We start from the raw sequence: 25577 nt of genomic DNA on the forward strand, positions 1-25577 counted from the left end.
GACATGAAACACTATGGATTTATTCTTGTATTGTGCATCTATACTGATTGGTTTTGAATTTGGCATGGCACCAAAGTTTTGGGAATGATTATAACAACATGAATAGTTGCTACTAAGGTTTAACTGTTTGGTCTACTAACATGTGGACAATAGAATTGTTGATCTCATTTTGATGTTCTAAAAAATATCACATAAATACATATTTTATTTTTTATTGGGAATATTATGGACCCTTAGTTCAAAGCTATACAAACCTTTCCTGGTCTCCTTGACTTTGGGCTAGTTGAATTGTTCGATCTAATATTGATTTAGCTGGAAGCTGATTCTAATTAGTTGGTCAGACTGGGAGTGATTTTCTTTCTTCATTGAGAAAAGTCTTTTACTATTGAGCTATCTTATGAGTATAATACTTTTATATTCTATTGATTCTTACGCTAGCTTTGCTTGAGTATTTGATCATATTTGGTTAGCTTAAAGTTTGGCTCATCGGGGCTGTTTGGTTGAGGTAGGCGGTTCTCATCCTAAATGGTTTGCAATATGTTGGATTTATAAAGAATTGTGGCTCTCCTTAGTCCTTGATTTTGGGCATAGCTTCTCTACAAGCTCTCCTATGTTTTTGACTATGGAAATATTCTCTCCACTAAGTAGTTTTTGTCCCTCTTTTTGAAGGGCCTGACTCTAGTCTATACAATATGGTTGTAGTTGCAAAACATGGCTTCTCAAATCACTCTTTTGTGATTTTGCATACAAATTGTGGTGAACTTGTGAATGGTTAGAATGATTTTTTGAAATTTTGGCTAAAATTCAAGGAGCTAAAATTCAAGGCTACTTTAAGGCTTTCAAGATCATGTGGAATTTACTATGTAGTTTTAGAGATTCAGCTCAAGAAAAAGTGGAAATTACTTGAGATTTTCTCATACCTCTAGACTATTTAGGACAGTAACTACGCTAAATTTTTTTAATTTTGATATGGATAACAATTGATAGGTTCTTTGACACCTATCATATGTAGCCAAGTCTAACAAACTTGTTATCTTGACTATATGGATGGAGGTGAGAATTCTATCTTAGCTTAAATAGGTCTAACAATGTTGCAATCTGACTCGATCCCTACTCATTCATCTTGGATGACGTCCATAGCTCCATCACTTTTGTATAGAATCATTGAAATGATGCCTCATTCTTATTATAATTTACAAAAATGAATCTAAGACTGAGTCATTTTTGTGCAAATCATTGTCTGAAGCCGGTGTCTTTTGAACATTAATTCTTTTGTGTATATGTATTAAGTTTAATACAACAACACACACATCCTAAACACAAGAACCCCCCAGAGAGAGAGAGAGAGAGAGAGAGAGAGAGAGAGAGAGAGAGAGAGAAGATCAAGAAATGACTGAGTCACTAAGTTTGCAAGGAGAGCTATGCATACACTTTTGCCTTAGCCTCCCTTTTTCTTGCACAATTGACATGGTCTCCCATTGGCACTCGCTCGATCAACTTCATTCTGCCCCTTCCCTTGTCACACACACACACACACACACACACACACACACACACACACACACACACACACACACGGTCGGCCACAAGGTTTCTCTAGTGCAGGCAGCAGACACAACACCGCGGCGTAGGCTTGGCGCAATTGCACAAAGTAGTTGGAGCAAAGGGGCACGTGGACGAGGAAGGGGATATGGGTAGTTTCCAACGTTATTGAGGCAACTAGCGGGACCGATCAAATTCGTTTATTGAGCATGCATGCGGTGGGGCATTGGAGGTTTTGCACGCTATGGGGAAGATCCAGGTGCAAGAAATGAGCGTTGGAGCAGGTTTCGTCCAAAAAAACGAGGAGAGAGAGAGAGAGAGAGAGAGAGAGAGAGAGAGAGAGAGAGAGAGAGAGAGAGAGAGAGAGAGAGAGGTACACTATCTCACACGGGCATGGGCAAGAGAGGATCAATGGCCCACACCCATTTCGGGGATCGGGTGCAATCTGGGCTATCCGATGCGCTTTGTGTAATTCGAGAAAATAAGTAAACTTGTGTGCAGCAAAACTTGTAGAGTCAGGCATCCCCCCCCCCCCCCCAGCCGCTGCATTCGAACTCGGGATGTCACCTTTGCAAGCCTCTCTCCTTAACCACCTCACTTGTGCGTGCTTGTTGAAAGCATTGGGAGAAGGGTCTCTTCTATGATAAACGTGCCGCATTGTAAATTCGGGATAGTTTATAAACTCGTGCATGTTGGTAAATTTGGGACGTGCCACAAGATCGATGGCTCACAATGATTGGGATCCCCAAAAAAGGCGTGGGCCATGCCTGTGTGAGATAGTGCGGAGGGGTCTCCCCAATTTTTATCCTGGACATCCCTCTAAAAATCAAGGGACTGCCTCTTTCCCCACTTTGAGGCTAGACAATCATAGGCAAGCCTCGTGATTTTATCACTCATAATCCGATGAGCTAGTTTTAGTAACGTTCAAAATTTTGTTTAAGACGCTCCACTCTTCCCTTCTTAGGGCAGGTTCACAGTGGACCGCATCACAACTTCCCAACGGGCTGCACGCACGCACGTCAGCATGCCTGTTCATAGTGCGCGGCGGCAATGAGCTGCATCAAGTGCCAGCAGAGCAGATGGCAGAAAAAGCTTGGTTTGCTTCCTCCCCCCCCCCCCCCCCCCCCCCCCCAATACCACTTCCACCCTCCACGTAGCCTAACATTTTCCTAGTTGGCTATTCAGCCTTCCATTTTCAACCCCCCAAACGTTAGTGCTTAACATTTAAGAAAAAAAACAACCCCTCCTCCCCACCCTCCAACGTTCATGCTAAGGTTAGAAAAAAAGAAAAATTACTGTATGAAAATTCCCAAAATACCCAAAATATTTTCTCATAAATTTTCAAAATGCCCTTCAAATTTTCCAAAATTTCCAAAACACCTCTAGTTGCAAGATTTTATATTTCCAAAAATTTCAAAACACCGTTGTGACATTAAGTATTTCCAAAAATTCCCAAAACTATGTGCTATGGTTTGTACTATGATTTATTGATGCAATTGGCAGATGTTGCTTCCTTTCACTCTTTGTTCCGTTGTTGCCCAATGTTCACAATACACGACGGAAGAAAATAGAGCCACTTTTTGTTCCACCCTCTATGTGAGCAAATGGGTGGCGGAAGTGCGCATTCTGCAACTCTTCCACTAGAAAAAAACACTTTTTGGAGTGTTTCTTCTGCCTCCTTAATGTGAACCCAGCCTTAGCGCTCTCTCTCTCTCTCTCTCTCTCTCTCTCTCTCTCTCTCTCTCTCTCTCAAGTGTGGTAGATTGGTTATGCAATTTCCCTCTTGAATAACAGGTCTTGAGTTTAACTCTCGTCGAATAGATCTTTAAGGTCTCTTGGGATAGTTTCCTATGACGTTAAAATTCTCTTCTTCTTAGGTGTGTGTGTATGGATGTGTGAGTGCGTGAATAAAAAGAGAAAAATGGTATAACCTTTTTATCACCCAAGTGTGGTAGATTGGTTATGCCGTTTTCCTCTTGTATAATAGGCCTTGAGTTCAACTCTCGTCGAATAGATCTTTAAGGTCTCTTGGAATAGTTTCCTACGATGTTAAAATTCTCTTCTTCTCGGGTGTGTGTATATGAATGTGTGAGTGCGTGAATAAAAAGAGGAAAATGGTATAACCTTCTATCACCCAAGTGTGATAGATTGGTTATGCCATTTCCCTCTTGAATAACAGGCTTTGAGTTCAACTCTTGTCGAAGGTCTCTTGGGATAATTTCTTAAGACGTTAAAATTCTCTTCCTGAGTGAATAAAAAGAGGAAAATGCTATAGTCTTTCTATCTTTCTATCACCCAAGTGTCGTTAGATTGGTTATGCCATTTCACTCTTGAATAGGCTAACAGGTCTTGAGTTCATCTCTAGTCCAACGACATTGATATTCTCTTCTTCTTTTCTCTCTCCCTGGCTCTCTCTCTCTCTCACACACACACACACATTTCCCGGAAAATCCAGCAGCAGCCATGAGCGTGACAACGCAGAGCCTGCAGCAAACGCTGAAGCGCAAGGAGTCTATGAGCACTACAGTCGGAGGAGACAAGCTCGACATCACGCCTCTGGGAGCCGGCAATGAAGTGGGGCGCTCCTGCGTCTACATGACTTATAAAGGCAAGACTGTACTGGTGGGTCTCTCTCTCTCTCTATCCTCCCCCCCCCCCCCCCCCCCCCCCCCCTTTTTTCCTCCAACCAGGAAAAAAAAAAAGAACATTCTGCGATTCGGGCAGCCTGCTCATTTCCGTTGTTTTTCTTGACCTAGCTCCAAAACTTTGCCTGCAACGCTCTAGATTTTTTGTCTAGGGCACAATTCTCACGGTTTCTGGTGGGTATAGAGGAGGAGTGCCATTATGTGGCCAGCTTCTGGTGAGACTCATTGCCATCTGAGATTTAAGGTGGGCATTGACATCGCCACACAGCAACAGTTTGAGCACATTATGGAGTCTGTTTGGAGAAAGCTCTGCATTGCCTCTTGTAGGCAAAGCTTATCAAATTGCAGTGGAAGGTGTGGTGACATGAGAGAGAGAGAGAGAGAGAGAGACAGAGAGAAGATGGAGAGAAAAAGAGAGATATTAGACAAGCCCTTTGGGCAACTCTGCTAAACAAGAGAGTATATGGCTCTCTCTGCACTAATTGTCAGAAGGGGGCGCCCTCTCCCCTATAAAAAGGTGTCTCTCTTCCACATATAGGTGGCTAAGTAATATGCCCCACTCCCAGCAAAGTACCCCTCGACCCAAAAATGTGGGAAACTCGAGTGATTGAGCAAAAAATAGGGCAATTAGCCAAATGTGCCATAGATACCGGACATCCCCCTGACCTTTAGAACCTAGTAGAGCCTCAGAAGGCTGAATACAATAAAAAAGAAGCCATTTCTCACTAGATCTCGAGTAGAAACTTGAGATGACCTCCAAAACTCCGATCCTAGGTCCACAAGACAAAGGATCTCGGTCCTAATTGAAGAAAGAATCCAAATAGTCTAGTCCACCATTGCATCGAGCACACCACCTCTCTTGGAGAACCATAGGGTCCATGCTATACAATTTTGTCCACTAGTGGCAAATAAGTAGGGTCCTCAAGAGCCCTTAGTGTCGGCTAGGTCCATGGAACTTCTATGAGTCATACAAGCGAGATCTCCACCAATGCATTATGCCATGTGGGCATGTTGTTGGGTATATAGCCTTTGGCATGTGGTCTATACCTTCCCTTGTCTTTTACTATTGTATGTGGCATTTTGTCACGTTACTTCTATGTGATGTGTATGAGTTGTACTAGCATCCAAATGAGTTGTATAACCTTCCTAGCCTCATGGGTCGTTCTCACTTTTGTAGGGCTGATTTGGGGTGCCTCTTGGTGCCCCTAGGGGCAAATGTATTGGTGCTAGCACTTTGCACTACACTAGCTACTGCTGCTTAAGTAGTCCATCTTGTACACACTTCTTGTGTGAGTTTATGGTCAATAATATAGTTCATTTTTAGCTTGCTACATCTTGTGTGTTGTGCCATTGATCATTGCTTAGTTATCATTATGAATGCTACACTTATCAAGCCCCCCTTTATCCTTACAACTAGTATCAGAGCCATGGGAAGTAGTTAACTTCTTATGCTTGTAGCATTCTAATTAGTAGTCATTCTCACCAACCAAGCGCTTGATCAATCATGTGTGGCATGTTAGAGTTATGGCATCTCTCTAGATTTGTCTAGCCGGTCCTAGTTTCTCCTAGGGACAGGTGTTAGGGAGTGAGGGCTATTTTGTGGCTATGCTCCAATGGAGTGAGGTTGTTTTCTTATGTCGGCATATGTCTAGCCATGTTTAGAACAACTCTTTTTCATTGCCTGCACCTATGATGTGATGCTCTGCAATTGGATGATAGCATTGTCTTTGTATAGATGCCCTGAGAAGAAAAACGCAAGGTGGAACTCCGTGCTACACATGAAGCATAGTTACCTGGAACGGGAAATCAGAACGGGGAACGGCAACATGCATGAAATGCCATTCCTTGTTTCGGATACTCACGTCTGAAACACGGAACGGGGATCCGGAACGGAAAATTAGGATGGGAACGCGGAACAGGGACCTGAAAATGGCCATTCCCTGTAACTATGACATGAAGATTGTTAGCATGCTGCCTTGGTGCTGGTGATCGTGACTGCGTGGGCTGCCAAAAACGCAAAGCTCGCTCCTCTAAAAACGCTAGGCCTCCAACTAGAAAACACTATGCATGCTGCCCAAGGGGCATCGTGCAACTTGGGCTTGTGCACACTCTCCCCCTGTGCCCTTGCCCACACCTACATATCTCCAGAAGGGTAGGTCAGTCAACTGTCCACCAGCTCTCATGACTATAAATAGGGGAAAATGGGGCAGAAGGCACTTGAGGCCCTCTAGGGCAACGAAGAAAACTTAGGCAAGGCTGGAAAAGATACTCCCAACCTGCAAGAGCCTATTGGCCATGGAAGGAAGCAAAAACCCCGAGCTCATGATCTCTAGATGGCAGCCATGCCCTTAGACATGTCCCCCTCCAGATTAGTTCTCTTGCTAGGAGGAGATTCCACCAGAGCCTTGCTCACATAGGAGGCTAGGACAGCCCATGTTGAGGCCATGTCAATGGTCTCGTGTGCATGAGTAGATGGCAGTAGCAATAGCAGCTGTGTGTACCTTGGGTCTATCCCAATGAGTTCTATGTTGAATCACCCTTGGTCACTTGTTTGAGCATTTGTTATTAGCATGGAGAGCCTTCTTCCAGATCTCTCTCTCTCATTTTTAGAGGTCCTGTCTCTTCTTCTTTTCTTGGGGGGGGAGGGAGGGGTTGTATTTTGTATACATAAGAGACCTTTGGAGATGCTCAATGGCTTATCACCCATAGGAAATACAAAATTAGGGTAACAATGTGTAGGCTATGTAAATATCAAGGTGGTTTGTACGATGAGTGAAATGAACCACTATGGGGGTGGATAATGCCATGTGATGTGGGCATGATCCTGGCTGAAAAGAACCGATGATCTCGCCTAGTGTGAAGAAAGATGCATCAACGTTGCTCCGCTACCCTGGAGGAGCTGTTTGAAGAGTCCCACTGACTGTGAAGAGTATGCAGTAGCTCAATCCAAATGGCTGTCAAAATGGTCGATGTAGGGGAGGACTGTGAGCCCAGAATGTGGGCACATCAAGCCTTCCACACGGTCCAAAGCGTGATGCTTCGTATCGTGGTGAAAACTGTCCTGTTGGCAGAAATCCAATTGGTGACCTGCATCTGGGATTGTTTGTAGAGTGCCGATCTATATCCTAAGGGGAGTAAGCATGAAGATTGTATTTGTGGACAAGCCTTGAAAAAAGGTGTTTCTTCTCTCTTGCTACCTTAGTGATCTCTGTTCCCCTGTTCATGCATGTGGCATTGTAGGCGTAGTAACAGGGAACGGGCGGAACGGGGCCCTCCCGTTCTCGGAACGCGTTCCCAAGCCCGACGCCTCCTCGAAACGGAAATGGGACCGGAACGCCGTTTTCTTCCCAGGCATAACCGGAACAGCAGGCTGAACGGGGGCCAGAATGGCCGGAACGGCATCCGGAACGCGGAATGGCAAATCCAGAACGCCAAAATTTAAAAAAATTACAGTTTGGGGCAAGTCTTTCGAACTTTTGGGGGGTGTTATTTTCATCCTCTCCTATATAAAGAAGGGCTTTAAACCCCCTCTCTCAAGCTCTCTACCTCACCCTCTCCCTCAATGCTCTCCCTCCCTCCCCCTCTCCCTTTCCCTCAAGGCTACTGTTCCGCCACCCCGAGGGCCCCCCGTTCCAGAAACGTCCCGGACCCCCCCCCCCCCCCCTTCCTGTCCCCCATTCCCTGTTCTCGTTCTGTGTAACTATGATTGCAGGTGCTCTCTAGAATCTTATAGGAAGCGAGCCAGATCGGAGTCCAGGTGTCCATCGGATCGGAGGCCAGTTCTTGTCTTCATTGCACCTTTTGTTTCCTATATTGACATGATATCAGAGCCCTAGGTGGCACGACCACCTTGGATGCTGGGTATTACCGTTTTGGACTTGATTGAGATAGAAGCTTGATCGAACAATTGCTGTGTATTGCCGTTTTGTATCCAATTTGGGGCTGATTTGGGTATGTGGTGGCTATGGACCCTCGTCTATGACTTTCCTGTTTTACACCCTTGATTACCCCAACCTCTCTTCACCGAGGGGAACCCCATGGAAATTTCAAGATGTGAAGCATTGCTGGATTGTTCCGGTTTTCCCAGATGGAGATTTGTTGGCGTGCCTTTCCGCAAGGGGCCCATGCATGCGGCTTTTGGATCCAAAGGGGGAACAATTTCTTTTCTAGCCTTCTTTTTTAGAGAGGAGTGTTTGGCGTCTGGACAATAGTAGGATCTTCTTCAACACTTCTAGAGTAGGTTTCTATGGCTATGTTTTCTTTAAAGAGATGGATTGGTAGATTTGCTATGCCTTTTGTAATTGTACGTCTTTCTTGGAATTGTCGATAGAGCTATCTACCTGATGGGTAGTAGGTTGGTTGCACTTTTGTACAAGGTTGTGGATTATGGATGACAGAGGGGGGTTTCACTCCTAGAAGTAGAGGACGTTATTTGATTTTTTTCTTTTCCATCCAAGGATGGAAGTTCTACTTGTAGCTTAAGTGGACTCCCGTTCATCCGATATGTAGCAGACCAAGTGGATGTTTTAGTGCATGTTGGAGTTGTATTTGACAGGGAGAGGGGGATTCTTCTATCTCCAAAACCACTTCTTGTATGTGTCAAAGGTGCAGCAGAAAGAAGGTGAATCAGATGAGAGACTCGTCTGCAACCGCGATCAAGACACCTCCGTGATGGGCAGCCAATAAATCCAGAGTTACCCGGATCGTGGAACGGGAACGGCGACGGGCCTCCCTGCGGAACGGGGGAACGGGAATGGGTCCGGAACGGGAACGGCGCGGAACAGGAGGCTAAAAAACACCCAAATATTGTTTTTTTTAGTGTTATGTGTTTGAATACAAGTAGTACTAGAGTCCTTTGACTCTAATACCCACAAAAAACACGATTCGAAGACCGTTCAACCTTATTATGACTTGATCAGGATGTGCGGCGCCCAAAGTACATAGCACATACACAACATTTAGCAAACACAATGCCCAGGCAAGGAAAACATCAGTGGCATAAGCATCAACACATTGGTGAGATCTCTAAATCTGGAAGTACATCATGACTCTTGTAGACTTGTAGTACTCTCCACTTACTCCTCTTGCAGTAGCATTGTTCAAGCTACATAAGATAAAGTTGGATACAAGAAAACGTTATGCTTCACATATTTTTGTACTTAGTCTCATTCTATGTTTTGTTGAATCTTTCTATACAAGAAAATTTTATGCTTCACATCTCTCTATACCTAGTTTCACTATGTGTTTTTCAAATTTCTGCATCTATTGCCCGTGCAAAAGCTTTTGCAAGCTTAGCCTTTAGGGCTATTGTCAACTATATCTACTTGTGTCACTAACATAGATTTTGGAGGCTAAGGGCTAGATAGAGGCTTCTATTATGAAGGAATCATCTATGATGATAGTATGGTGTGTCCAATACCCATTACCTCTAACCATCCCATCGTAGTAGTCGCATTTGTTCCCAATTCACGTGTGTCTACTATGAGCACAATTTTCAGGGCTTTCAAAACATCCATAGATATGTCCATTGTACCGACCGCATTTGTTCCCAATGTGCACGTTTGTTTTGAGCAAAGTTGTAGGGGTTTCCAAAACATCCACAAATGTGTCCATAGTAGCAGTCGCATATCTTTACAATCCATGTGTGTCTTTTTTGAACAGCCGTTCCAGCCGTTCCGGACTTTTCCAGCCGTTCCAGACCGTTCATTCCGATTTCCAGCAGACTGTTGGAACGGCTGCCTCTGGGGCGTTCCATGAGTCTCCAGCCGGCCGGAAAGCTGTTCCGGCGTTCTAGGCATGAATAAATCCGTTCCTCGGTAACTCTGAATAAATCTCGTATCTATCGCGATGGATCTCCTCGTTATAAAGACACAAGCGCGTACTGCCCACCGAACGGGCACCACATCTCACCGAGGGTGTGGCACCACCTCGAAGGTGTGTAGACCGCTTGGGAGAGGAAGCGCTAGAGGCTGGAAGAGAGATTGAAGTGCAAAAACGCAAGTATGTGGAGATCGATGTGCCTGCAAGAAAACGCTAGAGAGAGGATGAGCAACGAACTAGAAACGCTAGAGAGAGAAAACGTTAGGGAGACAATGAGAGCCCAAAACGCTGGTAATCTACATAACTCAACATATAGGACAAACTCCAGTGCCCTACTTAGCCAAGAGAACCCCACGACCCCATAATTGGGTAAAATAGCTAATAAATATGCAAACTCACTAAAAGTGACTAGGGACACACATATTTAGTAGTATGACTGCAAATGACTCAAGACTCTGACTCTGGGAATCCCTAGGAACGGGGGTCCGGCCTCATGCCAGCCTACTGGGTGGGCATCATAGTAGTGAGGTGCATCGTCGAGAACAGGTACGTCTACCTCAGGTATGGCCGGGCACAGCCACAAAACAACCCCCACTCCCTGATCTACTCCCTGGGAGATATCGGAGCTACCACTGGACAGAAAGATGAACTCTCAGCTCCTGGACGTGCAAGGAGTCCAAGGGAGCTGGCATGAGCGGATAATGTCGTCTATGGAAGAGGTTTGGTGAAGATGTCAGTAGGGTTATCCGAAGTCAGGATCTACTCTAATCGGATAGAGCCATCCTTGGTCTCTGACGAACGAAATGGTACTGAATCTCTATATGCTTGGTCCGGGCGTGAAACACCGGGTTCCTCACAATGGCAATACAACTCTGGTTGTCGGAGTACATAATGGTCGTCTGCTGCGGAAAGCCCATCTCCAAAAGTAGCCTCCCAATCCGCACGGACTCACATGTAGCACTACAAACAGCTCGATACTCTGCCTCTGTGGAAGACAAGGCAACTGTTAGCTGTTTCTTGCTGCTCCATGAAACTGCTCCTGAGTCAAAAGAAAAGGTAAAACCTGTGGTTGACCGTCGTCCATCTGGATCACCTTCCCAATCTGAATCACTCCATCCTCGTGGAATGACCTGGGAATCTGTACCTCCTGTCGCATACTGAATGCCTAATGACTTGGTCGCCTTCAAATACGCAGGGTCCTCAGGGCCTGCTGCATGTGTAACTTGGCGGGTTTCTGCATAAAGGAACTGAGAAGACCCACGAGGAAACTGACATCAAATTGGGTGTTGAGGACCCAAATGAGAGAACCAACCAATTTTCGATACTCTGTTGCATTTGCTAAAAGAGGAAGATCAGACCGTGCCAACTTCTGATTGGGATCCATGGGAGTAGAGATAAAGTTGCAATCGGTCATACCAAATGCTTCTGATAATTTCTGGATATACCGCTCTTGAGAGAGGAAGATGCCTCCCTCTGTCTGCCAAACCTCCAATCTAAGAAAATGATGAAGCAAGCCAAGATCTGTCATCTCAAACTCCTCTGCCAAGGTTGCCATAATACTGCGGATGTGCTCAACATGGCTACCTGTAATCACAAGATCATCGACGTAGAGTATAATAAGTGTCACTAACCCTCCCTCACGGTAAATGTACAAGTCTACATCAACAAAATATCTGTGAAAGGAGTGTTGTAGGAAAAAGGAATCAATCTTCTAGTACCACGCTCGAGGGGATTGCTTGAGGCCATAGAGGGCCTTAAGCAACCTACAAACCATGTATGCAAAGTCTGGACCCTGATATGAGAAGGCCTTCTCTTTCACCCTCTATCTGGTCTGCTCATGTCGTAGGCGTATCTCCGGGATGGCCCGGTGATCTACTCTTTGGGCTTGGTATCCTCTTGCTCGTCGATGTTTGAGAGCTCAACAATCTATGCTTGCTGTAGAGTGATCCTTCTTTGAATGTCAGTGGGTGGAACCAGGGGAAGCTCTTTGAAAGAAGCCCGTGAGCTGTGCCCCCACCATTGGTGGATGTGGGTGACTGGAGGAGAGTCTCTCTATGTCTATGAAACTCTAGTAACAAGCGACCCAGCTGTTTTCCAATAGCATTCTTAATTGTGGGCTGTCCTGTGAAAATGATCGTCTGCATACATAGTGTTCCTCGTCCTCCACCCCACCTCCACATACCATGCATGTCCTGAGATCTCTGTCAATATGTGCTGCCCACCCAAGATATTCTAATCAGGAAAAGCTTGCCCAAAAACAACTAGAAGAAAGTAATGTTTTCTTCTCTGCCCTATCTGCTTCTGCAAGATCCACTAGTATATTCACCACTCAGGCAAACATAGGGCTACGTAGCTGTTAAATACCTCAAGTCAGTAAAACGGAAAACTCTCCCCGTAGGCAAGTGGGAAAAAGAGGCCAGTTTTATGTACAAACTGGTACTATTACATGCAATTATGTTGTGATACAAAAAAGTTTGTAGTTAGTACAAGTGCACTCATGTCGTGAGGGGACGAGGTGTCTGCTATGTACAGTATCTGGCTGATGTTTATGTATCATTTTCAACATTGTTAGTCTAATGATGAATAGCCCATCTTGTAAGAGATAACAGTCTGATGATTATTTTGTACTGCTTGCCAGTTATTAAATAGATAAAATAGCAGGAAGGGTGTTGGATTGTTTGAGGGTTGTATGCTGATGTGCTAATGTATATGTTTTCTTTGCGTGCCTCTAGTTTGACTGCGGAATCCATCCAGGGTACTCAGGAATGGCTGCATTGCCTTATTTTGATGAAATTGATCCTTCGACTATTGATGTACTGCTAGTTACTCAGTAAGTGGCATACTTTTGCAAGTAGATTATTATTTAAAGGTAATCCTAGTGATCAAGGGAAGATATTGTCGTGTGTTTATAGTTAGTTTGTGTGTGCTTGAAAAAAAATAAGAGTGTGGTATAATGGCATGGGTAAGGTGAGAGAGGATGGAAGGACATGAGCATATTTGCAGGGCTGGACATGACAATATTGGCAGGGCTGGAATCACAATTCGACCCAAGTGACATAACTGAAGTGCCATTGACTGGGTTTAAGTGACAAAATTGCCATGGAACTAAGAGCCATTGATCGTTTGGCTCCTGGCAAGTATGAAGCTTAAAAAAGTTATGTTCTGATGAGAGAGCCTGAAAAAAGTTGTTGGCACAAAAAGTTACTTAACTGCAAAATTAGTTTGGTGTTAGATGTCATAAAGATTACGGAGCATGCATAATGGCTCAAAGACTCTTATTGTAAATGGATACCTGACGGCATTTTAATATGGAGAAGGTATATTTATCTGTGGGTAATTGTTGGCAGCATTGTCAACTTAATTTTGGTAAGTCTTCATAATTTGTGGGCATGTTGGGGGCTTCAGCCCTTCTATCCTTGTATAGTTTTATGGGGCCTCATCCTCTAGGCCTTGTTGAGTTCTCTGGATTAAAGTGCGCTTTCTGCTCTGCTAAGAACGACATCACCCTTGCCCCTTCACCCCGGCTCCCCCCTCCCCCTTCTTCACCCCCTCCCCTGCTTTCACAGATCAGCTCAGTCCTTGTCTGCGTCTATGCAGCCACACACGTGCACACACACTACCCTGCCCGGTTCTGCATGCACAAATCATCACATTGTGGCGCGCACACGCTTTCCCGTTGACTCTCGCTTTGTGATGGCTCTCCTATGCCTGCTTCTCCTTTTGAGGTATTCACCCGTAGCAGTAGGCACAAATGGAAGACCTGGCTCTGCCTTCTCAGAAAGACTGCAGAGGAAAATGTGAGCTTAGGGATTGAGGTCAACTGTCTCCCTCGTACGTCTGACTATACACATGCCTCGTAGCAGAGAGGAAGTTCGTGATTTGGTGCAGGGTTCTCCTTACTGAGGTGGGCAGATCATTGATGTGCGGATTGTCGGCTGTGGCTACTATCAGATTTGAGTATCAAGCCCCAGACATGGTGCTTGAGACAAGTCCTTTGGCTTTTGGTGCCACGTAGGCACACATTTGACGCTGGTGCCGTGAGTTCAATCCGGTCATCAATGGCAGTCTTTCTAGTTTTGGTCTGCTTCCTAGTTGTTACTGGGAGTATGTTCCTGTGCTGCCTTGACTTGCTGATCTTACTGGTACTTGCTTTGATTTCCCTCGGACTGCTGCTTCATTTTGTGGCTTGCAAGGGGATGTAGAGGGTGGAAAAATTGAGAGGGGTGCATAGATAATGCATCTACAGTCAGTCACTACAATGGATATTTTGTTGGGTCTGTGGGCTTTGTTAAATGACCCCTCTCTTTGTTATCTCTTGGTGTATGTGCTAGATTTTTTTCATCACCAAATGCTTCGCACCCTGTCTACAGGCTCCTCACTTTCACGTGCACTGGCCGTTGGTTGTGGGTTGGCCACCCGTACACCTGTTGGACAGGGATCTCAGGCACATTTAGGGATGTTTCAGCACATTGCCCAGTTAGACCTGTTTTGGTCACTTCACATTCCCCCATTTATATTGGAGGGTCATTTATTAGGTAGGGTGATTTATTAGGCATTTGCCTGACCTGCCCCTATTCTCCTATATATAGGAGCAAGGGCGCCCTCTTTTCCATTGTCTCATCATTGTACGTGTTCGCCATTTGGAGTATATTGGCTTGCCAGCCTTTCACCATCTCTCTCTCTCTCTCTCTCTCTCTCTCTCTCTCTCTCTCTCTCTCTCTGTGTGTGTCTCATGGTGTTCCATTGTCTCCATCCTCTCCCCTTCCGCTACACACTCTCACATGGTATCAGAGCTTCTAGGTTGAGGATTTGCCATCGCCATCCCCTGGGAGGACCTTGCGGAGGATTTCATCGCGAAGGATTTCCCTCCTCCACCAGCGACTTTTTCCTGGCAGCAGCATTTTTGCTTGTAGCCCCAGCGTTTTGTGGATCTGTGGCCTCTTCTGCACCCCTCTGCTATCGCCAACTCCCTCCTCCTTGATCGCCACCTGCTGCCCCTCCTCTGCACCAGCGTTTTTCAGCCAGCATTGGCACTTGCGTTTTTGTGCAGCAGACAATTTTTTGACCTTTCTCCTTTGCTCTAGCGCTTTTCGCGAGCTTTTGTCCTTGCGTTTTTGTTGCAGAAGGGCAGCCAAAAACGCAGGACAGCAGTTCCTTTGACCAGCGTTCCTCATCTGCTTCAGCCTCCTCTTCCTCCTGATCTTGGACAGCCGGAGCCCCGCTCCTTGCCCCTTGGTCTCTTTCACAAGGCAGGCACCACGTGTCAATAGAAAAGAACAGACTGAACAGACTTTTAGCACTTCAATAACAACTGAACTGAGAGAGAGAGAGAGAGAGAGAGAGAGAGAGAGAGAGAGAGAGAGAGAGAGAGAGAGAGAGAGAGAGAGAGAGAGACGACACGCGACAAGGAGTGGCGAAATTCCACCCCAGAGAGTATTGGCCCCAAACCTTGGTGCCCCTTTCGGTATTTCTTTATATTACTGCTGATTCGCAAAGTACAACACCCGGGGAGCACCTCCTCTGCAATCTGCGTGCTGAAGAGTGCCAGAGAGGGCCCCCAAGGCTCATATTAAAGGCCCAAAGCCTAAAAGCATCAAATATGAAAAGCTGACCCCAAAAAATCACTTTCCTAAAATTTCGGGATTTCCCTAAAAAATCCGCCGCGATTTCCGGGACGTCCGTACAGGTGCCACATCATCATATTTTGATGTGCAAAGTCTTTTGAGTGTGTTCTGCTTTATTTTTAATGCCTTTATGCCACTTGGGACCCCATCGGACGGGATCCCCATAAGTTGGTAGGACTTCTTCTTCTGTTGCTTGTTCTTCTTAGGGTTTCTAGAATTAGGGTTTGCAGGTTTTAGGGTTAGGGTTTCAACAGTTAGGGTTTCTGGCAGAAATTAGGGTTAGGGTTTCTGCTCTCATCTGTAAGTTGGCTCCATTCTTTAGGCTTTGACACGTCAGCTGTTTGTTACAGTCTCAGTGTATTTACAAGCCATCACCTTACCTTCTCGGCATCCGGTAATTCCATCAACTGGCGTTTTGCTCAAACCCCTACCTCATGGATGTTTCTTGCTTTGCTGGTCTACTCGGAGGCTATGACTTCTACATCTCCGGTCATTCTTCCCCTTGCATCCTCTCAGTTGTCCTCCTCACCGCATTTGATTACCTCTCAAGGGGGGGATTTCTTTCTTGACGCGTGTATTCTTGACTTGCACTTGCAGACTCTCTCTTGGATATTTTTTGTCCAGACCCCGGTGATGGATGTGCTCCCACAGGTTGACTTTTCCCAGGATCTCCTCCTTCTCTTTTGTCCAATATTGTGTGTACCATGGAACGACAGATCATATTGCAACTTATATATACCCCCAAGACGATTCTTCTCTCGGAAGATTGCAGATACTACGGTCTCTACATGGATGGATTGCTTATCCTGTCATCTTGTCTCCTATGGTGGACGATGCCTTCCCTATTGAGCCTCTTTTTCCTGCTCTTCCTCCCTCTTTTGCTCGAGCTTCTTTGACTTGGATATGCTACCGGTTTCCCACCTTGGCAGTTTTCCTCTCCTTGTGGTCAGAGTGTTCCTCTTCAGTGCGGGTCCCCACATTTTCCATGTCTTGTCTCATGTTGCTACACTGGATTTTCTCCATCTAAGTGGTGATCATCACCAATGAGCTATTGAACGCTCATCTTAGGTCACTTCCTTATATATATACTCTTCAGCGACTTCTTCCGTAGCTTGCCACTTCATCAGCTTCCTTGTGTGACTTGATCAGATTTGCCTTACCTTCGGTCATCATCACATTGGTGCTGTACGGATTGTCGTGTTGTTTGGCTGGCGTCATCATCCTCTTCTCCGGGATTCACTTCTTCTCCAGATTTACTAGGTGTGTTGCATTTCTTCCTCGACAGCTTCTCCGCATCTGTTGTTGAGGGGGGGTGTTAGATTTTTGTCATCACCAGATGCTTCGTACCCTGTCTACAGGCTCCTCACTTTCACGTGCACTGGCCCTTGGTTGTGGGTTGGCCACCCGTACACCTGCTGCACAAGGATCTCAGACACATTTAGGGTTGTTTCAGCACATTGCCCACTTAGACCTGTTTTGGTCACTTCACATTCCCCCATTTATATTGGAGGGTCATTTATTAGGTAGGGTGATTTATTAGGCATTTGCCTGACCTGCCCCTGTTCTCCTATATATAGGAGCAGGGGCGCCTTCTTTTCCATTGTCTCATCATTGTACATGTTCGCCATCTGGAGTATATTGGCTTGCCAGCCTTCCACCATCTGTGTGTGTGTGTGTGTGTGTGTCTCATGGTGTTCCATTTTCGCCATCCTCTCCCCTTTTGCTGCACACTCTGACAGTATGTTGGTATGTATCTACCCTCGTCTACCTGGAGCTTATGTGGCAGTTACCCATGTGATAGACATGTGGATGCTTGTCTACATGGAGCTCATGTGGCAGCTACTCATGTGTTTAGACATGACACATGGATTCATGTGATGTCTAGGTGGCGGGTCTGCTTGTATATGGAGCCGAAACTTATCTTTTATAGGGTCGACCCACTCTTGTAGGGATGCTTATTCCATTGTACTACAGAGTGTACTAGCCCTGGATGCCATTTCTCTCCTACGTAAGGAGCATGCTTGTATCCACTTTTAATCTTTATGTAAAGCTAGTGTATTTTTGTTTCTCTATCATTGTGTCAATTAAGTGTTATCTCTTAATCATGAATGCTAGTCTGATTATTCCTCCACAGGCTCAAACAAGCTGTATCAGAGCTTGCAAGAGATTTAATCCTTGCCCTTGATAGAAAGTGGATGGAGGAGGAGGACCAGGCACATACACTAGAGTTTTACCTTGAGGTTTTTTGCTTAGCTCCGACTATTCCAGAAGTTGACGTTGAATCTAGTGTGGTGCATGCTGCACGAGAGAGGAGCCACTCCACTCCCTTTGTCACAAATTGCCCAGAAGAGAATAGAGTCAACGAACTTCTCTCAGAGATTTTGGGGGTGCTGACAGGCTGAGAGTACTCTACTGAGTGACTTTATGATATGTACATAAAAGTTGATTATAATTTGTGGGATTGTGATTTATGTACTCTTACAATTGTTGTTTTATCTGAGTGTGTGAAAGATGAAATGACTACTTTTTATTAGCATTAATCTCTAGCATTATCTCTGCAATTCCTAGTGAAACTACTCAAGCTTTAACATTCTTGTGGCAATAGACATGAGCCAATAGACATGAGCCACTATCCTTCTTGATCAGCTAGCTAGTGTCAAGGCTGGGAATTTCTGTGTTCTCTTGTGTTTTTTTGTGGTCCATTGCATATTTTTTGAAGGGTAGTGGCTTGTTGTGAAAACATGCCTGGTGATAATCAAGGAATGAATGGAAACATGTTTTCGCTATGGTTGTCTTTTAAAGATACTCCAAATCATGATGTCATTTTCTTGAGCCTTTTTTGAGAAGCTTGTGCTATTCAAATGTTATTGAAAACGGATATGTTTAGCTTTGCATGTCTTTTAAAAAAACTCGGTGTCTTTTAAAGAAACTCTGAATCATGATGTCATTTTCTTGAGCATTTTTTGAGAAGCTTGTGGCATTCAAATGTTATTGAAAACATATATGTTTAGCTTTGCACGTATTTTAAAAAACTCGGTGTTAAGTTGACTTACGATGCCATTGTCTTGAGCATTTCTTGAGAAGCATGTGGTATTCAAGTGTAACATTGCTTTATGGATCTTACTTTTTCCCATTGCAAAATAGTTTTCCTCCTCTAACCCCAGTTCTGTTTGCAGCTTTCATCTGGACCATTGTGCTTCTCTTCCATACTTCATTGAGAAGGTTAGTTACTCGGCATCTAATGGAATACATTTGCGTCTCTGCCATCACAGTTTGTACCAGTTAGGATCTGTTATTGACTTGCTTCTGTTGATGCAGACCACATTCAAAGGACGTGTTTTCATGACTCATGCAACCAAAGCGATATACAGGCTCATACTTTCTGATTACGTAAAGGTCAGCAAGGTTTCTGTTGAAGATATGCTGTACGATGAGCAGGATATAACTCGGTCAATGGATAAGATTGAGGTGCCTTTTGTTTGATGCAGAAATAAATGGGTTCTGACTGAGGGCTCTTTAGCCCCACAGCTTAATGTTTACATCTGAAGGGAGTCTGTGTCAAAATTTTGCAGGTCCTGGACTTTCACCAAACTGTAGAGGTTAATGGGATCAAGTTTTGGTGTTACACTGCTGGACACGTTTTGGGTGCTGCAATGTTTATGGTTGATATTGCTGGCGTAAGAGTTCTATACACTGGTGACTACTCTCGCGAGGAGGACCGCCATCTAAGGGCTGCTGAAATGCCTCAGTTTTCTCCTGATGTCTGTATAGTTGAATCTACATACGGCGTTCAAGTTCATCAACCACGTGCAGTGCGAGAGAAGAGATTCACGGATATAGTTCATCAGACTGTTGCTCAAGGAGGGCGGGTGCTCATTCCTGCTTTTGCCCTTGGCAGGGCTCAAGAGCTCCTCTTGATTCTTGATGAGTACTGGAAGTTTCATCCAGAGCTGCATAATGTCCCAATTTATTATGCATCACCCCTTGCCAAGAAATGTATGGCAGTTTACCAAACATACATAAATGGGATGAATGATAAAATACAATCTCAGTATGGTATTTCTAATCCTTTCAATTTTACACACATTCACCCTTTAAAAAATATTGAAAGTTTTGATGATGTTGGACCCTCCGTGGTCATGGCAAGTCCAGGAGGTCTTCAGAATGGATTATCAAGGCAACTCTTTGAATTATGGTGCCAAGACAAGAAAAATGCTTGTGTGCTACCTGGCTACGTTGTGGAGGGTAGTCTTGCCAAAATCATCTTGAACGAGCCTAAGGAGGTGACACTGATGAGTGGGCTTGTTGTCCCTCGGAATATTCAGGTGGAGTATATATCTTTTTCGGCTCATGCCGATTTTAACCAGACAAATGCCTTTCTAAGTGAGCTGAGACCACCCAACATAATCCTTGTGCATGGTGAGGCCAACGAGATGGCCCGCCTTAAGGCAAAACTGCAGACACAATTTGCAGAGCAGAATGTAAATGTCCTGTCCCCGAAGAATTGTCAAACAGTGGAAATGTTCTTCAAAGGGGAGAAGACAGCGAAAGCGATCGGTCGCTTGGCTGAGAAAGTTCCTAAAGAAGGAGACTCAGTGAGTGGGTTATTAGTAAGGAAGGGGTTTACATACCAGCTGATGTCTCCAGAAGATTTGCATGTCTACACTCAGCTGACCACGGGCAGTGTCATGCAACGCCAGTCTGTTCCCTACAAAGGAGCATTTATTGTGCTGAAGCATCGGCTACAGCAAATGTTTGAGAAGGTGGTAATGTTGCCTGAGGCGGAATTCCCTTCTTTGAATGTACATGATAAAGTTACTGTAGGTCAGGAGGGAGCAGATTTTGTCGTTTTGCAATGGGTGTCAGATCCAGTTAGTGACATGGTAGCTGACTCTATTGTGGCCACGATCTTAAAGCTGAACACTCGTCCCCTCTCTTTGCCAGAGCCGAATGGTGTAGATCAAAAGGAGAGCGCAGCTTTGAAAAATGGTCTCAAGATAGTGCAGTCGTTGTTTACATCTCTATTTGGGGATGTAAAATTGGACCAGGAACAGCAAAAATTCACAATTGCTATTGATGGAGTGTCTGCAGTTGTAGACTATGTCACCAAAACCATTGAATGCGAGAATGAGAACGTGAAGGAGCGGATAAAGTTAGCATTTGGAAGGATACAAAGTGCCTTGCACCCACTAAGTTTGTAGACATGGTTTACGGTGTCAAATGTTCTCTGGCCCTGAATATGTCTGTCCATGTCCTTGTGAACCATCTAAGTTTAAAAGCTGAAGATTCTACCATAGAAGGAAAACATGTCAGAATGGATGGAGCAGAGTCAGGGGACCATATCAAGCTGAAGCTTCTTCCTTACAATGGAAAACGGGCTTTGAATGAATCAAAGATGCACACACATGTCAAGATGAGGGTCAGAGATGGCTGTACTCTTTGATAGATATACAAATCATGTCCAAGGAAGATAATGCTTTCAATGCTTGGATGGCCAGTGCATTGCTTTCTAACTTTGTGATGCCTCCCTCGTGTGGAAGGGTATGAGTGCCTTTTTTGTGCCCCCCTCATTGCACCTGGCTGTCCTACACTGCCCTCGACTATACAAGTTTGTTTGTTGGTGATACCTTTACATCTTGTTTTACATGCGACATCAATGTTTCATTGTCATCGTTGTACCGAGGCTAACTTTTTGGCTTGCAGAAAAAGATATTTCCTCCACTTATTTGACCTGCATTTTCATGTGAACAATTGAAATCTTTTTTGCTTTTAGTTTATCAATGAGTCCCTTCATTTTAATTTGACCTACATTTTCATGCGAACAATTGAAATCTTCTTTGGTTTTCAGTTTATGAACAGGTCCCTTCATTTCACAGCCTTACATGACTTCTCTTTCATTTTAGTGTTTTATGATGATAATGAGATGTCTACTAAAAAAGGAGAAGGTTTCTTTGTGATGTGTATGTTGAGCCTTTTGGTGGCATGTTTAGATATGCCTCAGAGGAGAAGGGACAAAGGTGTACAAATCTTTTTTGTGCCATTGTAAAGGCATTGTAAAGAAAGTCAATGTGGTCCTTCAATAAAAGGACCCATTCACCAACTAAAGAAGGCTTCACCTTGTTTTTGGATTGTGGTATAATGTTAAAGAGATTTGTTTGTAATAGGGGCATGGAGTCCACATGCGTTTGTATGCGCAAATTGTTGGTTGGGGGGGGGGGGACGAGACCATGGGCAGCAAACCCTTATTGCCTTAGGGATGGGTACACTTAGAACTCACAGCTCTTATAAAAAAAGCATCATTCATCCAAAATGCCACTTCTGCTTGTTAAAAAGGTTAATGGCTCTTAAATATTAGCCTTTAGATTTTTGCTCAATGAGTGAAAAGATCATATCCCAAAATGGACGAGTACACAGTTATATGAGAGGGCCTCACACATGATTATCTTGTTCTTCGTTTGTTTTCTTGGCATAAACAATACACTGAAATTGCAAGTATCATGATTGGTCAAAAGGAACCTCAATGAGGCAATTACTGAGCTTACAATGTTCTTTTATGTTTGGAGTCAACTTATTAATCATCTGTTGGATAGAAAATTGGGGTTTTCTCATGATTTTTAACCATATTGTATTCAAGTTTGTGCCATGTCTTCTACAATGTCATTTTTTAGACCTTTACAATAGGCAATGCTCAAAAATATGTTAAAAAAATATGAGTTTCTAGGCATGAATCATATATGTTTGAATAGCAAATCACTTGTGAGAGAGACTCAAGAAGCTAGAACTCGCATTGATAGGAAGCTATTCAAAGATTTTTAATGTACCCTTTATAACCTAAAAGTATTGATAAATGTAGATTCTTTGAGCTGGTAGATTAGGTTAAGCAATTTGACTAAAATCTCTAATTTGGCAGCTAGTTGCAAGTGCTTTGTATCTTGTACAATGAGTGCTTCCAAAATTTGGTTACACGTTTGTAATAGGGTCCTGTGTTTGTTCTTGTATTTAAACGTTTGCATGTTGAATGTTGGAGGCATATCTCACGGTTTCTCTTGTGTGTGTTTTGTCGCTTTCATACCATAAAAAAATCAAATCTAGGCTATCGATCGCATTGGTTTTTCTAGCTTCTCAATCAAAGCTGTCTTAATGTTTTTATTTATCCATAACGAGACATCAATACAATATGATTCTTATAACTATTTGAAGTCTTCTCTATGAATGAACAATTAATACAAGTACCAAGGTAAGCTTGAAATTCAATGTATTTGTATTGAGAAAGTTTACATTCCATTGTAGCTTTTTGGCCTAAGAAGGCCATAGAGAAGTGGTAGAGAAAAACGTGCAAATCTCTCATCATCAAAAGTTTCACTATCACATTAAATGTAATGTACCCTTTGTTTGCACTTTAGTCTTTTCATTACCATTTGATTACATACAATATGATTTTTTCTTCATTTTAGTGTTTTTAAAAGGTGTCTCTATATTGGTGTTGATGTGAGGCATTAAAAATGTATAAAAAAGATCCTCTCCCTCTCTCTAACCGAGGAAAATAAGGGTAAACTTGAAATTCTTTTGATTTTTAGGTCAAAATTTGAAGCTTTTGCCGGTAATAACACTAAAACTTGTGTAAATTTCTCGATTTTTTTAAAAGCAAACTCAAAATATAACTGAGATTTTACAATTTTAGCCAATTAAAATACATTGGACCCCGATTTTTTTTCAATACTACCTCCCCCCCTCTCTCTCTCTCACTCACTCACACTCTCTCTCTCTCTCTCTCTCTCTCACACACACACACACACACACACACACACACACACACTCTCTCTCACACACATGCACACATACCAATGTTCGATTTTTTTTAAATAAAAATAGAGTAAAATTACAAAAAAATTACCGATTATTTTGTAAAATTTCTTCTTTGAATCTACCCAAAGGAAATTTTGTATGTTTTTCAAAATGATTTTTCTTGAACTTTGATGTATCTCTCTCTCTCTCTCTCACACACACACACACACACACACACACACACAATTTATTACAACTAAAAATATTGCCTTCTTGAGGCCATCGTAAAAACTTTACCTTGTTTTAATATGAATTGTGTGCAATTATGCTTGTTTATAGGATATATCTCTTCACTATAGCTCATTAGAAAGACAATGTTTTATTCAAGGAAATTTCATCTAAAAAATCATTGCAAACATCGTAAGCACTTTCACTCACAATAATTGGTCAATGTTTTCATGCTCATGTGTGTACATGAATTGGCTTTCAATGCTAAAATTGATGTTTTGTTGTGCTATCTTGCTACTTTCTTTGAGCCATTAATTTCTCATTGTGCATAGAACTATGATGCCATTATTTACGTGTTTTTTAACACATTAGAAATGTTTTTACCAAAATTTTCAGAGCCGTAGTCTTTCAATATACATTGGCATTTAACATTATGTATGTTTTTTTTTAGTTAATAGAAAAAGTTGGTAGAAGGTGCAATGTGTCACTACAATTGTACCTACAAAGAATTTCCATGGAACATAATATGTAAAGGGAAATGTGGCTTGAATGGAAAAACGTGTTGTGGACCGTTGTCAAGCACATGGAGGCATTGGAAAAGCCTCCATAAAAGCTTTGCAGAAATTCACAAGGCAACAATGTACCCTCTTCATTCTGTGTTGCCTCAACAATCGTCGCTTTAACTGTGTTGTTTACCAACCATCCTTACTTATTAATACCCCGTACAAAGAATTTTTATGGAACATAATATGGAAAGGAAAATTTGGATGAATGTAGTGTGTTTGTTGTTAGCCCCAGGAAAACACTTGTGTCACATGGAGACATTGGAAAAGACTCCATAAAAGCTTTGTAGAAATCCACACAACAGAAATACAACCTCTTCTTCTCCCATCAATGAGGTAGTGCAGAACAAAGATATGGTCTATGGTGGAGAAAGCTTGTCTGAAACTTGCATGGCATGGAGCTCTCAACCCCTCCCTGTCTTAATATGAACTGAGCTCTACCTCAAGCACTGCCGTGTAGAGCTGGACGATCATTATAGTCTTGTAGTTCCCTAGGTCTAGGGTGTCTCAAAATTTGTGAATAGGCACGATGGTGTGCCTGGTCCACTCCTCTAGAAATCCCTCAATGTGACCAACGGGGTTATGGTGTCGACTACGTATATGAGGTGCTCAATCTATAGTCCTGTATAGGAAGTGCTCACTCTATAGCCCTCAATGTGACCAACGGGGTTATGGTGTCGACTACGTATATGAGGTGCTCACTCTATAGTCCTGTATGATTAGTATATCTAAAATGATATAGTCAATGGATGGCTTTCGCCACCATATGTGCTACAAAGAGGTGGAGCTGGTAGGTTGTGGCTCTGGGGGCTCAGGGATGGGAGGTTGTCTTGGTTCCTCATATAACCTCTCTGTGTTGTAATGCCATGTCAATGGCTGTGGTCGGGCGGGGCTCTTTAAGAGAATGCCATGCTATCACACTATCTAGGTCCATGAATTGATGGCAGGGCTCAAGCTCTTGTGCCTCCTCAAAAGCTCTCTATTTATGGCATGTGAGAGTCTTTATCTGGCGGTGGCCTCCTACTCTATGATCTCTCCAAGCATTCTCTAAGGTTGTATAATACAATATAGGTCTATGCTTTCATCATCATATTAATGATTCTTAGGCATAGTCCCTAGGCTAGAAGATGGGGGGTCTGGTGTGTGGGAAGGAGCTAAGAGCTAATGTGTGACACTAATGATATCTAAGAAGTGAGTTGTAGATGGTTTGGTGGATGGATGAAGCCTACAAATACCCGCATGTACCTCAACTAAATATATGGAGGCTAGATCATGGGTAAAGTGAATGGTAGTGTGGGGGGTAGATGTAGTACGTGTGAGTATGGTGAGTCTCCCATATCTCCCTCCTCCTACTCCACAATTAGAAATTT

The 25577-nt window shown here is 43.5% G+C and overlaps 1 protein-coding gene across 2 annotated transcripts; it reads left to right on the forward strand.

The window, feature by feature from the left end:
• Positions 1-3861: 3861 nt before the first annotated feature.
• On the forward strand, positions 3862-21408 carry CPSF73-I (cleavage and polyadenylation specificity factor 73-I). 2 transcript variants are annotated; one of them, XM_086523028.1, is made up of 5 exons: positions 3862-4164; positions 12740-12837; positions 18808-18853; positions 18950-19099; positions 19204-21408. In XM_086523028.1, the coding sequence occupies exons 1-5, from the start codon at positions 4006-4008 to the stop codon at positions 20830-20832; spliced, it is 2082 nt and encodes a 693-aa protein (XP_086379154.1). In that variant the 5' UTR covers positions 3862-4005; the 3' UTR covers positions 20833-21408. The 2 variants fall into 2 exon arrangements, with proteins under 2 accessions (XP_086379154.1, XP_086379155.1); XM_086523029.1 differs by lacking the exon at positions 12740-12837 and having other exon boundaries at positions 4030-4164.
• The last annotated feature ends 4169 nt before the right edge of the window (positions 21409-25577 follow it).

Source organism: Adiantum capillus-veneris, chromosome 11 (genome assembly GCF_014529385.1).
Source record: "Adiantum capillus-veneris isolate H3 chromosome 11, ASM1452938v2, whole genome shotgun sequence".
NCBI lineage: Eukaryota > Viridiplantae > Streptophyta > Polypodiopsida > Polypodiales > Pteridaceae > Adiantum > Adiantum capillus-veneris.

What these genes read in the sequence shown, in the direction of transcription:
- CPSF73-I (XM_086523028.1), top strand. Translation starts at nt 4,006, where the DNA reads ATGAGCGTGACAACGCAGAGCCTGCAGCAAACGCTGAAGCGCAAGGAG. An exon ending in ATAAAGGCAAGACTGTACTG is followed by an intron (nt 4,165 to 12,739) that starts GTGGGTCTCTCT and finishes GCGTGCCTCTAG; the next exon opens with TTTGACTGCGGAATCCATCC. An exon ending in GGTCAATGGATAAGATTGAG is followed by an intron (nt 19,100 to 19,203) that starts GTGCCTTTTGTT and finishes AAAATTTTGCAG; the next exon opens with GTCCTGGACTTTCACCAAAC.